Source organism: Pseudorasbora parva, chromosome 3 (genome assembly GCF_024679245.1).
Source record: "Pseudorasbora parva isolate DD20220531a chromosome 3, ASM2467924v1, whole genome shotgun sequence".
Taxonomy (NCBI): Eukaryota; Metazoa; Chordata; class Actinopteri; order Cypriniformes; family Gobionidae; genus Pseudorasbora; species Pseudorasbora parva.
This window is the reverse complement of record NC_090174.1, coordinates 40,859,836-40,878,143: the sequence shown is the minus strand read 5'-3', so window position 1 is coordinate 40,878,143 and position 18,308 is coordinate 40,859,836. Positions and strand designations below refer to the sequence as shown.

At 36.2% G+C, this 18,308-nt stretch overlaps 1 protein-coding gene across 1 annotated transcript in view; it reads right to left on the bottom strand.

Annotated features, from left to right (window-relative positions):
• Nucleotides 1–18,308, bottom strand: part of LOC137071954 (uncharacterized) — a 30,128-nt gene that overhangs the window by 3,183 nt on the left and 8,637 nt on the right. Inside the window, exons 2-6 of the mRNA XM_067440172.1 lie at nt 10,824–11,004; nt 9,430–9,588; nt 8,505–9,322; nt 7,462–7,596; nt 330–962 (exon numbers count right to left, since the gene is read on the bottom strand). Of these exons, the coding sequence (XP_067296273.1) occupies nt 330–962; nt 7,462–7,596; nt 8,505–8,618 (882 nt within the window). The 5' untranslated portion in view covers nt 8,619–9,322; nt 9,430–9,588; nt 10,824–11,004. The remainder of the gene's footprint in view (nt 1–329; nt 963–7,461; nt 7,597–8,504; nt 9,323–9,429; nt 9,589–10,823; nt 11,005–18,308) is intronic.

Genomic DNA, 18,308 nt, shown 5'->3' with positions numbered 1-18,308 from the left:
ACTGTAATTGTGTAGCAGTGTTCATTTAATTGCTTGACTAATTTTTTTGCACATTCTAATAGACTATTTTCACGATTATACTGGTTAAAATACATATTCATTATCCCTATACATTATCCCTTTAAAATTACATCTGAAAAGAGATTCACCAATATAATAAACAGGTTTAATCTATTCAGTCACTATGTGGGAGACTGTTTTTTTTTTTTTGGATTCAGATTTCCAATTTGGCACATTTGACAGAAAGAACACCACTTAAGCATTATTAGCTGCCCTGAGAGCATGCGATTTCACCTCATTTCATCAGGATTTTAGTTGTGGAAACTCACTCTTTTCCCTGGTGGTCCAACAGGCCCTGGAGGTCCACTGAGGAGCCTGTATCTCCTTCCATCCATGCCTAATATAACATCACCGTGTTTAAGTGCAACTCGTCTCTTGCTTGAGTGCTTGTAGTCAGCTTTTCCACTGCCTACTAGCGTTTCATAACCTCTTTTTGAAGTAACATCAACCAAAGGCTGTTTAACTACTTTACGGGAGTTCCCGGAGAAGCTCTTCGAAGTAAGCAAGAAACCTTCTTCAGTCAGCTGGTTTAACTCAGGATGGACTGTAGGCCTGACAAGATCCTTTTGACCGGCTGATGTCTTCACATTCAAAACAGAATCCAGCTCAGTGGTGTCCCCAGAGGGCTTCAAAGGGAGCCGCTCCAGATGCCCCTCACCCAAATCTGCTTTCATTTTTTGAGAGGTGAAGTTCTCGTCTGATGATTTGAAGGTGGTGGACTGGATCTTTTTGTCAATGGTGTCCTTATACCTGCTTTGTGTGCTGATGGCAGGAGCCGCGAGTCGGTCAGACTCATCCACCACTACAAAACCACGAACTGAATGCTTTGAAGTTCTGTTCGGATAAGATGAGCTGTCCCATTTACTATGCAGATCTTCATTCTGGGAAGAGATGCTGGAGTTCTGGATGAGAACAAAATAATACAAGAGACAGACTGTAAGGATGGCATGGCACACAAGACACATTAGTAAAACACTAAGGGGCTGTTCTACTAAACATTTTAGCACAAAAAAATCCTGTTGTCCTCATTAATCATCTGCAATCTAGTTTAACCGGGTGCAATGTTGCACTGTGGGAATTTAAATCAATGCATTGTCATTCCTTTCAGCACAAACATGCTTGCACCTTATTCACTAAAGTCGGTGCTACATAGCTGGAGCAAATAATGATTGTATTATTACTGTCAAGAGAAAGCAAATGGAAAACCTAATTCAATTTAAAAGAGATATTGTGAACATTTTCTATTAATAATGGCAGCAGCTATTTATCTAATTATGGAGAACAGCATTTTAACTGGGCATATAACCAGACATGGTGGAGTTGAGCTCACTCTCTGCATTTTCTTTTCAAACCAGGACAGAAGATCACTAAATGAGGTATCATGAAAATTAAGTGAATAAAGCACCGAGCGCGATAAGGGAAATGGCCTACACGTGATTCTGAGCTCAGAGACCCAGAGGCTCCATCCTACTGTCCTCCTCTCTTTCTCTAACAATAAGCTACAGAGAAAGAGCAGTCAGGCACTTAACACTGTAAGGCGGCTGCCTCAGATGAGAGGGACACTTGATCCTCTCAAGGGTGACACAGCTCCCCAAATAATTGTTTTACCCTCCTCAGTGCTACAGGTTACATCTTTGGCTGGATCTGTACCGAACACTGGAACAACTCCTGTGAGAGAAGCTGGAGCAGAACCAGATGCTACAAGACACAACTACACTTTGTTCAGAAGATACGCCAGTTGGATGTTTGAGAAGAAGTGATCTACTAATGTAGATCATCCAAATAGTAACAAAGGTGCATATTCCATGTTAAAGGTTTACATCAATAGTTTCTACAACAAAACACCAAAAGGTGCTACCCCCTCTGGAAACATTTTTTAAACACTATACTGTCAAAAATTTGGGCTCAGCAAGTTTATTTTTTTTTAAAGAAAATATGTTTAATATATTACATTGATCAAAATGATCAGTGAACTTTCTATTCGTAAAAGAATCCCAGAAAAGCACAGCTTTCACAAAAATATATGGCAGCCGAAGTTTTCAACATTGATAATAATACGATTTTTTTCTTGAGGAGCAAATCAGCATAGATTGGAGTAATGGCTGCTGAAAATGAAAGTTCTCCATACAAAATTAAATAACATTTGAAATGGTAGAAAAAAAAACTACTTTAAATGGTAAAAAAATAGTACTGCCTTACTGTATTTTAATCAATTACATTTAGCTTTAGTGAGCGCAAGACATTTCTTTAAAAAAACAAAAACAAAAAAACTTTAGAATGACAAACAAACTGCATCTTGCTCACATGGTCCCAAAATGTATGAATATATATTACATACCAAAATATCAACCCCTGAGTCATTTATTTAAACAGTATATACAACAGAGTACAAACTCACTTTCCTAGCACAAAAATTCACAAAAATACATTTGTAAGGTTTCAAACTATATATGCATTGTTTCAAATTAAGATAAAAGTTATTTTGGTTGTCAAACTATACAATGAAATATCCCTTCGGACAGATGTGAAACAGGACACCTAAACTTGAGGGGAATTAACTTCATAAGAGAAAAGCTTTTGTATCATTTGCAGACGTAACATGGTTTGATATTCCTAATGCAATTAAATCTATGACTTGCGTTTCCAAAATTGTCCAAATACTTTCTAAGGGCCATTGTTTTGAACCATATTGCACTGCAATGTCCATTTGCCTCACTCTGTCATTTGTACCATAATTTAATTATATGCTAACTATGACACTTTATATGTGATTTCATTGGCAGTAAAACTGAATCAAACTAAAAGTCTACAGTGCTAAAGATCTAAAACTGAAAGTGACTGAGACACATCAGATGAAGCATCTGCCAGTGAGAAGGTCATAGCTACTAACTCAGTCTGGAGGTTTACGGATATAAACAAATGTTTCACAGAGACTGGAAAATGATGAAGTACAATGTCAGAGCTTGGAACCCAAGGCCCCGAGCAGGATATTATCAGTGTTCATCACGGCTGAACCAACAGTGAATGAGAAGAGACGCCATAAATCAAAGTTAAGACACAGGTATGAGGGAAATCCTTGCAGGTCATTTGCTTAAGGAACCAGCTGGGCTAACCTGACACTACTATCAAGAAAATTAATCAGAACATTTTTGTGGATCATCAGAAAGGAAATCACGATGAAATTGGTAAAGAAGAAAACAATTATAGAGTATATGGTTTACTTGGTAACCAGTGACCTCAGCACCTCAGGTCAATCAGATTATCTGGACAAATAACAATAAAAAAAAACAATAAACACTTATTTAACATGTTGTTGACCTCCAGTTTTATTAGCTTCTAAGATCTCCTTAAACTTCCACTCAACCTGTAGTTTACAGCCCATTTAGCCTCTTAGTTTACCCTTGTTCAGCAACTGAACATGCTCATGGGAAAGTCTCCATTGTTGATTTATGTAACAACTGGAATCTAAGAGATCTAAACCCTCTCTAACGGAAGTTGTGTAAACATGTAAGCTCATACAAGAGCATTCTAAGCTCAAACAAAATACATACTGTCTGATATTATACATTTACATTTTCTGCCTTTAGAATGAAATAGGCAGACAGCTGTATAAACAGATCATAAAAAGATTACTCATTACTTAAAGCCTTTATATATAATGCATTCTAAAAGTATTTGTTTCACTATCTAATACATATCTATATATTGTAACCATACATCATAATACTAAAATGCATTATAACACACGACAAACAACCAAATTCCAATGTAACAAGAAATCTACAAATATTATAATGCATTTTGGTTACAATTATTTATGAAAAAAATATAATTGGTTATAATGCACATTATGAATATAATGCATGAAACATAAAAGCTGTAAGTTATTAAAAAAATCACTTTCATGTTGGTTTAGGTGATACTTTCACTAAACATCCAAACATATCTAATAATGAATAATGAAATGAAGCACAATTCAAAAGGAAAGACATGTATTTGTTTCATACCATGGCTTTCCATTTGCCCTCCACATGCAATTCCACATGCAATCCAAGCAGAAGGAGATCTAGTACAAGGTAACATCCCATACAGGCACAGCACACCATGATTGCTGGAGATACACACTGCACCACAGTCTCTGTATCCCTGCTAAAGCTCCCAGACAGTGCAGGCTTTCTCCAAGTGCCCTCCCAGAGAGAGAACCTCCCAGACACAGGAGCTGTGCCCAGGCTTCACACACTCAAGCCAACTAAACCTTCAGGCAGCCATTAAGATGAACAGCACCCAAATAAAATGTGTAATAGCCATTGTAGTATCCTATTTGGATTATGCAGAAGAAAATGGGCTATTAGGTCGTTTTGAGGGTCATGGAGGACATACACTACTGTTTTCATATGATTTTAAAATAATTTTGAAGGTTTTTTTTAGGTTTCTTTGATGAATAGAATGCTTTAAAAATGTATTTAATGCATCCATGCTGAATGAAGTATCTACATTCTAGAACTCCTGCTGACTTTTTAAAGGGATAGTTCACTTCCCCACAATTCGGTCATCCTTTACTCACCCTCAAGTTGTTTCAAACCTGTATGAATTTCTTTCTTCAGCTGAACACAAGGTAAGATTTTTTGAAGAATGTCAGTAACCAAACAGTTAACTGGAGCCATTGACCTCCATAGCAGGAAAAAAAAAATACTATGGAAGTCAATGGCTCCAGTTAATTGTTTGGTTTCTGACATTCTTCAACATATCTTCCCTTGTGTTCAGCTGAAGAAAGAAGTTCATACAGGTTTGAAACAACTTGAGGATGAGTAAAGGATGACCGAATTTTCATTTTAAAGTGAACTATCCCTTTAACGGTAGTGTATTTGTAATATTCCATTTGTACTTCAATACTTCAATTTATATATAATAGGATCCAACTGATGATTTTAAGAAGGGAGCACTCAAAGCTGCTGGACTTGAAGTGAAAGATATGTCCTTAACATTATCACTCAAGAAAAGATAATGCTATCATTCATCTCTTTCCTAATGGCTTGCTTTCTTCCATGGAACACAAAATTAGATATTTAGAAGAATGTAGGTGCTGCTGTTCTCTTTACAACAAAAGTTGACGGTAAGCAAAGGTTGTATGAAAATTATAAAAACACACCATTAAGTATCATAAAATTGCCTTCTGTGACTAACAGAAAGCTAAAATCCCCATCTGCTGTAGATGTCATATCTAATTTAGCCATTTTGAAATACGCAAAATTGGTTATAAGACACAATTGAAGTCAAGCCTTTGACATGCCACAGTATATGTTAACATGGAAGACATATGAGAGCTATGTTAGAGAAGATTACCAATGGCCACATTTTGGTGATTTTCCTCAAATAAAGACTTGGAATATAGCCTATGAGTCATATATGGACTACATTCATGGAACTTTTTGTTATTTTTTTAGTTCTTATTAGCTTGATAGATAAGAAAGGTAAAGAGGACATGTTTGGAAACTTCATATAAGACAGTCCATTTTAGAACCAAATTAACCTACTTTAGATTTAAACAAATGATTTCTCCATCACTGCTGAACCGTGACAAATAAAAAACACATTCAGACAACTAAAACTTGGTGAGAATGACACACACCAAAGAAGAAAAAGAAAAAGAGAAGAGGCAGATTTATGAAAGCACTGCTGAACCATCAGTTAGAAATGACAGTTTGTTCCAGAAATAAACTTGATGGGGTTAGTTTGATTCAAAGCAAGTTTTTAAGCAGACCTCCAGCTCTCAGAATCAAAGCAGTGGGATGCTGTGTGACCACAAGGTCATTAAAACAGAGAGGATTAGTGGTAATGGCTGCCATGGTTACAGAGGTAACTCAAGGAGATCAATCACAGATGAAAACTCTGTTGCCTGGCTTTCCTGTGGGACCCTGACTCTGAGGTTTTCACAATTTCACTGGTGGTGGGTGTTGGAAGCCATGATTCCACATAGCCTTATTAATCAAGCAGCTGAAACCACAAGGAATAATGGGAGATGGTCTTTTCATCTAACATATCCAGTGTGCACGTATATACTGTGGTTCAAATGTCTGCGACCACTTGTGGAAAAACTTAAATAATTTTTTTCTTTTCAGGTTTTTTTAACCAATTGCATTTTTTGAAATGTTATATTATTTGAGTTAACGTTCTACATGAAACGTTCTTAACATGGATTTTAGAATTTATAGTTTATGGGTATAATATGAACCGATCAGCTTATTTTTAGGTTTCATTTATAGTATGGATCTCAGAATATATTGTACTTTTGGACCTCAATGTATGTGCATTTACTAGTAATTTTTTTATTTTTATGAAACCATGAGGATATCCCAGGCTGAATATAAAAAAACAAAACAAAAAAAGTCAATCTTTTTCTAAGTTTATATCTACTTCATAACATATTTTTGCTTTAGAAGGATGCACTTAATTACAGCGCAGAGATAGTAATAACATGTCTAACATTTGTGAGGACAGAATAAAGGGATGACAGACAAACATTTCCAGAAACATTTCCATGCTGTGCTGATGGACATGTGCAGAACAGAACTTCCACAGTGCCTCTGCTTTTTCTATAATTACTCCATACAGGATTGATCAAGCGAAAACAAAAAACACAATCTAGGATAATATCTGCCACAATTCACCTGGCGTTTAGGGGAGGAGGGTATTTTGTCAAGACTGGCAGTATTGTCATCAAGTAGTTTATTAGACTCTAAACAGACAACATTATGTAAAGCGGCCACAAACCCACAGCCAAATAATATGCAGGCAGTGTCTAGTAAAATACTGCAGGTTGAATCATAAACAAAAGCTTGCGAGGTGCAGTTTTTAACAATCAAATCATAATGTACAGCCCATAAAGCCCAGTAAACTTCTAAAATAATGTCCTGCAGTGCACATCGCAAAAGCAAATAAGGTGTCTAATGACTTTCCAGGCTATTTGCAAGCTTTGGAGCTGATCCTGGAGTACACCAGTGAACTCTCAAGCTACCCGGTCTTAGTCTCTCAGACAGGGCGTTTATAATGGCCCACCATCTCAGCATCGCTCCTCTCTGCAGCACCGTGCTGAAACAAGACCGCTCCCATGATGATAATTCATCATCACCCTCTCAGTGTAGGAAAATACAGAAACAGCTTTATGAGGACAAATGAGAACTCATTTGCTCAATTTCCTGACCTTTCAAGCCATCCATCTCTCTCCTCCAGCTGAGGTTCACTCTCCCCATATTGTACTCAGGCTTTGTCTATTCATAGCTGTATAAATATTCACCATGGCTGTGTTAATCTGAGCTTTTATGTTATAATCATACAATCATACACATATCACTTGTAAACTGATTATTTGGGATCTCTAATTAAAATTTGGATTTCACTTACCAAGCCATGTGATTTTCTGGGTTCAGGCCTGAACCCTAGAACTGAAAGAATGTTGGCAGTATCATCAGTGGCAGTGGAGGGATCTGATGAGAAAGTTCTGTTTACTGTTGAGCCAGCTGAGGATGACAAAGGGCTCTGTAGGTGAACAGAGAAAAACTAGATGTCACTAAGAACTTTCAGGGGTCAAGATTTTACTAGAAATAATGGTGAAGTTTGTCATTTCTGTTCCAACAGCATCATCAAATTTAATTGCAAAAAAGACTTAACTTCTGCCATTGGTCAACAAACATCCAGAGCAATGAAAGCCCAAAAGAGCATCAGTTTACACACATTTTAGGCAAACTGGTTTATGTTTGGAAAGGAGCAGTGTTAAGTTTTACAACAGATTTTTCCCTCTGTTTATTCATAGATTTTGTCTTTAGACAGAAATAACCTTTTAATTTAGTCAATATATTGTATCATTTTTGTTGACAAAGCATTTTGGAAACAAACTGACTAAAATTTTAGTTTTTTGCAATTTTGCAAAGACCAAAATTAAACTAAATAATCAAACCTTTTACAAATATCTCTAATACTGTGTCTACCGTGTCACGCCACGCAGCGCTGCAAAAGCTAAATTAATATGCGACAAAACGACCATTGCAAAGCATTTGTCCTTCATGTTAGTACATCATAAACAGAACGAGGCATCAGTTTATTGTCAGGGATTTGCCGATTCGCTTCACGCCACATCCAGCGTAGACAACATCACTGATTATAATGGGTTCTATTGTCTTTTGTCGCATCGCGCCGCTTGTGTCCGGTGTAGACACGGTGTAACATCACTGACCATTTTAAATGTTGACCATTTCAAATACTTTCTAGATTTTCTCCATCAAAAAATGTTAGTGCATTAATATGTTAATGTGCTGTTTTTTGTGCTTTAATTATAACCATTTAAAGAAAAAAAGACATCAGCTTAACCAAACATTACACAAAAAAGTACTATTCGTAAACCGAGTTCATATTACTGCAGTTCAAGTAAACCAAGTCCACCACTCTACCTCAGTGCTACTTTCTGTCTTAAGAAAGCCGCGTCCTTTCAAAGGTTCACACATATGCCGATGAAGAGCACAATGATCCTTGGCAGCATTTGCATCTCCCATTATGAAGGTCATCTGTCTCAGCTCTCCCTATGAATACAGACATGGACGTCAAAGACAAGTCTGAGCTATGACATCACCCACATAACAACCCATTAGCTGGGCATTGATTTCACAAGTGTTGGTCAGACGTTCACTCACATGCCTCATTGATTTAGGATGAATTGCGAACTTGATACCACACTCGCCATGATACAAACTCATTGTAACTCCTGGCATGCTGTTTGACCATTCATTTTTAAGTTAAAGACATTGAGATGATGGTTTTCACAGCTGAAAAGCAAATTGGTGTGGCAGCCAGACATGTTTCCCATGACGCATTGCTAGTGCTACATTAGCAGGATAGCTCTAGTTCCTTTAATAAACATTATTCTAAACCACTGTGTTGTAGTATGACATATTTAGAATCTTTAATCAATGACATAGGAAAGGCTGGTTGCCCAGGGATTATGGATTCTTGACTTATAGTTATGTGTAACTGTCTTTCCATACTCTTCTTGGATATGACAAGTGAAGTATACAGTACCTCAAAGGGCGTCTCAAACCCCTCCAGGATGCCACCCACCACCAGCAGACCATCTGTAGTGATGCCCATGTAAGGGTACATCCAGCTCACTTTCTCCACCAGCACACAGTCCACGTACACAGCCAGCCATTCAAATGCAACCCCAATTGAGATCCAATGCCACTGCGAGTCAGACAGTCCTGACACTGAAAACCTGAAGCCAGAGGAAAACAGCTGATGTTTAAAAGGTACTGTATTATAAGATCAATGTTATTTCATTATTACGATTGCTCAGTGCCATGTGTTAAATAGTGTTTGTACTCATAGTCACGCTGCTGTGTGGTGATGAAGGTGATGCTCTCTGGGCCTATACGGATCTGGAGTAAAATGTGATTATAGAAGTTCAGCAAAGTCAACACACTTCGGTCCACATCCTGAGAGCTCCGCATTTGAATCAGCACGCTGAATTCATCGGCAAAGCTATGAACAAAAATGGACACTTTTTTAAGTATCAAGACTGAAACGATTTAATTAGATTTGAGAGAACTTAAAAACATACACTTTTGTTCAAATGTTTTGGATCAGTACGGTTTTTGTCTCCACAATGAATTTATTTTAAATGCAATTTATTCTTGATGATTTCAGCATCATTACTCCAGTCTTCTAGCCTAGAAATCTAGACACACCCTAGCGGCCGCGAGTGTCGTCTAGCAACTCTAAATACACTTCTGAGCTGTAAAAGCCAAACTCTGGTGGGGCTTATACTTTATAGAGTCGGTGGGCGGGGCTTAACATAATGACGGCAGAGATGCGCTTGCGTGCTTCTAGTAAACACAGAAACTGGCGAACGGCGGTCTTTCGAACCAGCTTTGACCACGGAAGACTTGGACTTAAGCTTTTCTCTAAGAAAAGAACAGCACTGAAGTCATTCTTAAGAAGGGAAGATGTGTTTAGAGTTTTGCCGGGCGGATACTTTGAATCTTTAATCTTTCAACTAGCCCTGCTTCACCTTTGTTGCTCTGATTGGTTGTAGCTCTATCCTATCGCGTGCAAAGGGAGTTTAAAAAGACAACCGTTTATCCCGCCCCTCAGATTGAGCCCTGTCAATGGTGAGTTTCCAGACCAAACATCTTGATGTGGGTCTGGCTTGTCAGGCTACCAGTCTTCAGTGTAACATGATCTTTCAGAAATAATTGTATTATGTTGATTTGGTGCTCAAGAAACATGTATTATTATTATTATTATTATTATTATTATTATTATTATTACTACTATTGAGTTAAAAAGGTTGTGCTGCTTAATAGTATTCCATTATACATTTTTTGCAGGAATCTTAAAAAAAAACAAAAAAAACAGCATTTATTTGAAAACATTTTTTTAACTGTTTCTTTACTGTAACTTTTGATTAAATGAATGGATCATAGCTGAAAGTATTAATTTCTTTAAAAAAATAAATGAATAAAAATACTGAAAACTGACGAGTAGTATAGATTAAAAGTGGTAAAGGCATTTTTAATTATACTGACCCAAAATTGAACAGCAGTGTAGATTAAAAATAGCAAATGCATTTTAACAAAACAATGGGGGAAAAATCTCATTACTGTCATTTAAAAAAACATATTTAGGATAATTTCATTTAACTTTTTATTATAATTTAAATTGACATGAAAAGTAATGGGAAAAAAAACACAAAAATAAATAAACTAATGTCAAACCTTGATCCAAATGCTTCCTGGGTGGGCATAGTGAGTGTGGAATACAGGCCAATGTCCAGCACTGGACATCCCTGGTCCTCCTCATAAAGAGTCACGTTCCTGCTGGTTGGTACTAAGCCTGAAAGCTGCTCAAGTAAATCCACCGTTTGAGTGAAGAGATTCAGATGCATGTTGAACCCCTCTGTAAAAGCACAAGAAACAAGGTTTACATGGATAAGCTAAGCTGTTCTCGAATCTGAAAAGGGCCTTAAAATACATTTTAATCAATTCAGCAAGAGACCTACACAGAAACACATTACTTAAAGGGATAGAATATTATCCAATGATTTACTCACCCTCAAGTCATCCTAAGTGTATATGACACATATACGTCTGAAGATTCTTCTTTCAGACGAATACAATCAGAGTTATATTAAAAAAGTCCTGGCTAATCCAAGCTTTATAATAGCAGGGATTGTTTTGAAGTCAATTAACTGGCCTTCTGAAGCAAATCATTGTGTTTGTGTAAGAAAAATATCAATATATTTAAAACTTTTTTAATTAAGGTTCCGGCCGATCGCCCTCCGTGGAAAAGTGTTGAAAGTGCCTTCTCGGAGTTCAAGATGTGTACGCAACATCTGACGAGCGTACCCGGTAGCGTAAGCCTTTGAACTGCAGAGGCACTTTCAACACTTTTCCCATAAATTGAATATGGAAGGCGATCAGCTAAAATGTTACTTTATAAAGTTTTAAATATGGATATTTTTCCTACACAAACTCTGACCTTTTTTGACGGACAGATGCAAAACAGAGCAACAATCCCTGTCATTATAAAACTTGGATTAGCCAGGACTTTTTTAATATAACTCCACTTTTATTCGTCTGAAAGAAGAATGTCATATACACCTATTTGAGGGTGAGTAAATCATAGGCTAATTTTCATTTTTGGGTGAACTATCCCTTTAAATCAAGTGGCATTTATTAAGAAAAAATAATGACAGAATAGTGGGACATTAAAAAGTTGCATTACGGCTTTATTCACATTCTAGCTAATTTGTTTTAGATCTTTATGGGAAAAAGGGCAAGTCTCAAACTGTCTAAATCTCCAGGGCTTATGTAAAGTGACTTTCCCCTTCGAAATGCTATCCACAAATGACCCTACCCCATTATGCACAAACGCAGTCAGGGCCATTGCTGATTGATGATTCTGGGGTGAAGCATTGCCATGTCAGGCTGCATTTTTCCCACCTGATCCGCTTAGGACATCAAGGGTGGAGAGAGCAAGTCCTTTATTAACTTTCCATACCTCGCCTGCACAAACATGGCCAATGAAACCCCTACAAGACACTTCTTCTTCATTTTCCATTGCCGTCAAGTACATCTAACAATGGAAGGTCATCCTTTCAAACCCCCCCAAAAAAGTTCTTGGACAGACAAAATCCACATCAATGAAAGCAAGATGTTAATTTTATGACGTACTGTTTCTGTTTTCATTGGACACGAGACTCAAAGTCGTTCCCGCTATTCAAGGCGACAAAAAGAAATCTCACGGCTCATTTCCATGGATGTTGAAACAAATTCAGAAATAACTCACTGTATATTTAACCTCTACATAAACACAAATCCCAATAGCCATATATGGCAGCAGCAAGGCAAACCGCTGTCTAATATGCTCTTCACAAGAGACTTCAAGACATGATACATGGACCTTACAACCAGATTAGAGATTTCCGTTAAGAGAATTTCCTCTTAAGCTGTGGCCGAATTCTCTTGTTTCATTCATGGTGGTGAAAAGGGCTTTTTACGCTCACTGCATTCAGGCTTCAGTCATCACTCATAGCCCTGCAAGAAGCGTGACCATAAGCAGCAGACTCCAGTCACACATGAGCACTCGCTGATAACCTGATGAAAGGTGTACACGCCACCATTCTCAACATACCACAAGCACACTAAACCAGAATACATGTCTAGTTCTTTTATTTATTTCCTTACTCCTTACTCTTGTGTGGTTTGAAGAGATGTTTGACTTTATGAGTAAGAGATTAGATGATGTCTCCATTTCAAGGCTTTTAACAATCACAGAATGATGTTCTGAAGCAGTCATTTTCCATTGTTTTTGCTATGGTATAATAACACGTTGAATTTGTACTGGTCATACTAAGTTGAGTATTAAAACATCCAGGCAAAGTCTAAGCATTGAAACATAGGCAACTAAGATTATTCAATAAACTCTACTCTTTGTATTATCCTCCCTTTGTCTCCTGCTTCTGCTCTTCTCATATTCTTATTCAAACTCTCAATCCCATAGAAAACTGTTAATATAGTTTTGGATACCAGACAAAATTACATATCTTTTGACAGGGATCCGGCATCCCGCATCTGGGTTCTGAGCTATATTTGATATTTCTGACATGGAGATCCATCCGAGCTAACTATGTATAAATGTCACTGCATTTCAAACAATCTGACCTTTATTTTACAGAAAGATAGTGTTGGTAAACCTTTGAAGCAAAACATTCAACAAAAATGGTTGTTACATTTAAAATGATAACACAATATATATAAGCTAAGCATTTTGACACTGGTGGTCAAACATTAGTGGAATATTTTCATTTTCATCAGAAAGGTGAAGTTAGCTCTGAGAAAAGGTCTCACATTATTTGTTTGAAGATGCAACTTTTCTTATGCAAAGAAAATCTGATATTTTAAGTGTCTTAAATGTCCAAATTCTTTTTGCTATTTTATAATCACAGGTGCATTTGAATGTTTAATGCTGCAAAAAGGCCGCATGAATGCATTAGAAGTGGCAGGAATCATGTTATAAAAATATATGTTGTGTAATGTAACCTTGTGGGGGGGGGGGGGCATGTTTGGTATAACAGCTTATAAATCATATTAAATAGTTTTTTGAAAATGTAAAAATACAGAACGATTTCTGTGATGGGTAGATTCATGGGTAGGGGATATAATATACAGTTTGTACAGCATAAAAATCATTATGTCTACACTGTAAAAAATTTTGGTTGTTTGTTGTTGGTTTAACTTAAAATAGTAAGTAACCTGGTTGTGTTAAAATTTTGAGTTTATTGAAATTAAACATTTGAGTTGATACAATGAAGGAAAATAGTTTAATAAATAGAAACTCAAAATATTATTGTATCTAAACCACATTAAAAATTTGATAAATCATAAAATCACACACACAATTACCCAATATGCTTACAAAAACTTTTAATAAAGGTTGTCTAATTTAAAAAAATGTTCATTGTATTAACTCAAAATTTTAATTTCAATGAACTCAAAATTTTTAGGCAACCAGGTTACTTTTTTTCTAAACAATTTTTTTACAGTGTATGGAATATATAATGAAACCCCAATGTGTTTTTTTGGTCCAAAATATCCTAGACTATTAAAAAAATGTAGTCATTAATAATAAGGTGAAACCTGTTGGACATCAACTTGTGAGCCAGACCTCACTCAGAATGAACCAATGTTAATGTTAGGTTTATGTTTAGGGGTAAATGGGTCAAGTTAGGTGATAGAAAATATGCATAGCTTGCAAACTGCTTGGTATCATAGCATTTTTCTATTTTGAGTAAAATTAATTTAAATTACTGATATAATGGAACGAGGTAGTTTACTAAGTTACATAAAAAGTTGACTTTAGGATTAACATTGATTAAGAAAATCAGTTCTTTGCAGTGAAAGTTTTGCATGACTTCAAAGGGATACATGCAACACCCCATAACATACAGACCACATGGCTGTAACACAAGACTTTAAACAGCTCAATATGATTTCTGTGAGGTTAGAGTGGAGCCAGATCAGAAGAGCGCATCACTTTCAAAGAGAATGGAGTGACATGAACAGGTTTAAAGGGGAGAAATTATCTAACATCTTGAGACCATGTGCAAACCTGACATTCCCTGTCCCACCTTGGCTTGTGGTGGTAATTGTGTTTTGCAGGTATTCATTCCACATATGCTATGCACATATGTCTATGACTAACTCACCCTAAATGTCTCAAGAATGAGAATGTTTAGAAAAGTCACAAAATGGTCTAAGATCAAGTCTGTGAGGGGTCAGTGGGTAATCATGCCTCCTCCTAGAGAACAGCTGAATAAGCATTCATCAGACACAGTCATTAATATCCCAGTGTTGTGTTTTGCTTACACAAAAGATGAAGTGTGACATTCGTGGGACATTTCATCTTGGCCTTTTTGTGATATTTTTGTAAATGATTAAAATTCTCAAGTATGTACAATCATTGCATAGTGAGAATTTAATAAGATTTTTAAAAAATCAGGACATTTACAGTAATGAGATTTTTCACAGGGGAATTATGCTTGACTCTCATAACAACACAAATTAAATATGTTAAAGTTCATAATCACAATCTCAAATATTTTACATCATATTTTATATTCTTAGAGCATATTGATTCATTTCACTTGTGCGTGCAATGTTCAACATGTTAGTGTCTTAAAATCCTATAAAACAATTGAATGAACAGAAAGATTTTTCCATAAAATATACTATTATATTTCATTAATATATTTTATTATTATATTATATTATAATTTCACATATGAAATTGATATTAATCAACAAAAAGATGCAAGGATTTCTTTGAGACAAAACTGGAAAATCCTTACTAATCTGTCAGAAGATTAGTAAGATTAGTAAACTTGCATTTCTTCCTTCTGTTGAACACAAAAGAAGATATATCAAATAATGTTGGTAACCAGACAATTGACTTCCATAAAAGGAAAAAAAAAATACTATATGAAAGTCAATGGCTACCATCACCTGTCTGTTTATCATCCATCTTTAAAATATCTTATTTTTTTGTGTTCAACAGAAGAAAGAAACTCTTACAGGTTTGGAACAACTTGAGGGAATCCCTTGTACTATCCCTTTAAAATCTGCATGCATGAAACACAAACACATAAATAACTATTGTTTCAATAATGTTCAAAAATAATGACGCACTATTAAAAACACTATTTTAACATTTTTCCCCCTTCCTTCTCAAATTACCCTTTCAGTTACAGGAAGTGGATGTTGAATGCCAATCTGTAATCTCCAAATGTCCACTCATCTAGCGTGCACCCAGATTCAGGTCTGTTGTTTGGCTACATTTACTTCCCATTTAATGCCCAATTAGCCCCCCTTGTGCCGGTTTGTGTTTCATTTACATGGACGGTTCACTTAACAAAAGTCTTGCGGTAGCAATTATGGAATAAAGCGGGATGAGACTCCATTTTCAAAGCGGTTTCCTTTCTTCCAATTGTACTGAGAAGTGTAATAAGAGAAGGACTGCGGGTTTTTATCCCTTTCATTACGATGTTGAAGATGGGATACCGCTTGACACCCAACCAGAGGGAAATTAATTCTTAAAATTAAAAGATTTCTCTTATGGTGATTTCTTAGAAAATGGCCTCTCCATGACCAATTCTGCATAGCCAACCTGAAACCCTTTGCGAAATCTGTGAAGGCAAATCTTTCCCCTAAAATTCCATATCATGTTAATTCCTATTGAAATGACTGGATGTCACCAATGAAAGCTTACCAAACAATTATAAAAGTAACAGCATCCTAAGTAAGATTGCCAGGTAATAAGCCCTTGAAGGTGGAACAAATATTTAATATTGCAAAGTGACCTGGGTAATAAAAAATACACAAGTATAAGTCTTAAATGAGAAGCAACCAACTACCAGTAATTACTTCCTATTCCAAATCTAATATTTCCTATATCAACCATATTTATCAAAAAAAAAGATTGATGTTCGCCCGACACCTGAACAACAAAACCAGTCTGGACCAGACGTTCTTATTTTAACGGGGATAATGAATAAATGTTCTTGTTAATCAGAAATACTGTTTGTCATACGCACATGTGAATGAAAGAAGAACTTCTAAAAACATGAACTGACCCCCATCAGATTTAATGGGGTCTGGTTATGTGGCGTGTGGCAGACAGAGAGTGAGTGAGGAAGACTCATTAAAGCCTGTGAAGCATTGTTCCCTAAACACACTTCACCTCAGTCCTGTTAAGGCAATTAGGAAACACATTAAGGAATTAGGAACAGCTCCATGATCAAGATTCACAGAGTTTCAGGATGTTTTGAAAGGCATTCAATCTTTCCTTTTTCCATGCTGGTCGGTGTGCTGATAACATTCATAATCCTCTGGGGCAACTAAATCACAGCAGTCTCGTTGCCTCAGTTTTCCAATTACTTGCAGATTCACTCAGTTTGTCTGTGACTTTTTCTTCAACTTTGGTACTGTGAACATTATAGAAAAAACTAACAAATGCAGTTCAACCTTATATTGTGTTAAAATAGCATTTTCAGAAATCACATTTTAAAGGATTAGTTCACCCAACAATTAAAATCCTGTCATTAATTACTCACCCTTATGTTGTTCCAATCCCTTAAGACCTTCGTTTGTTGGGAGGAAATGAGGGTGAGTAATTACTGACAGAATTTTTTGGGTGAACTTATCATTGAGCATTTGTGGAATACAAGTTATTGGTCCGGAAATGGTGGAACAGACACAATTTGTGTAACAAAATTAAAGACATTAGCTAAATATTACAATAAATTCACATGTTGGTTTTGCTAAATTACTTGTTCCTGGGTTTCTCAATGTCAGATTTGTAATGAAATTTTGAGTCTGAATTAAGAATTAGATTAATAAAATAGGAACGATTTCTGATAAGTTCATGTCTGGGCACTAAAGAGTTGGAATGAGTATTTTCACAGGTGGCATTACACACAGATACTTTCCCTTATGAATAATGACAGTAATTCTAGGAGTTTTTCCACACAATCATTCATTTTTGAATTATTCAATAATTAAGTTGTCAAATGTGTCATGATATCAACCTACTTAAATAGCTCTCACACTGAGTTCATGTTTCCATGTTAAGTTTTGAAAATGTTGGTCAAACATTGAAAACCATTGGCTTCATATAAAATAGAATCAAAGTCACCGAAGCCATGTAATACACATTATATATTTTAGACCCAATTAAGTGGAACAATATGTTTTATAGAACTGTGAACACAAGTTAAACACTAACAACCTGGTCATACAATAATGTTTGGAAAATCACGGTAAAGAAAAAAAAAGGTTTATTTCCCAAACTCCTAAGGGATTCATGTCAGAACACACAGGATGGAGGAGAATTCAAGATGTTGCACAGCCGGAAGCCGAGGTGAAAATCGTTACTCACATCAGGCAGTAAATTCACAACTCATTATCACTCTTACGCAGTATTTACCTTGTCAACCTGTAGAAAATGCATTTCTCCAGATTTCTATGCATTCCATTGTCAAGGAAAGCTAAAGCTAAAAAAAAAAACTGCCCTCATCCACACAACCTCATTTCATTCCCATAAGATTTGCTCTTATTTAACAGAAATAGCAGAATACACAGGCTACTCTTTTCCCCCATAACTAATAGGAGTAGGAACTTGGACTGTCAAGCTTTGCAAAGAAC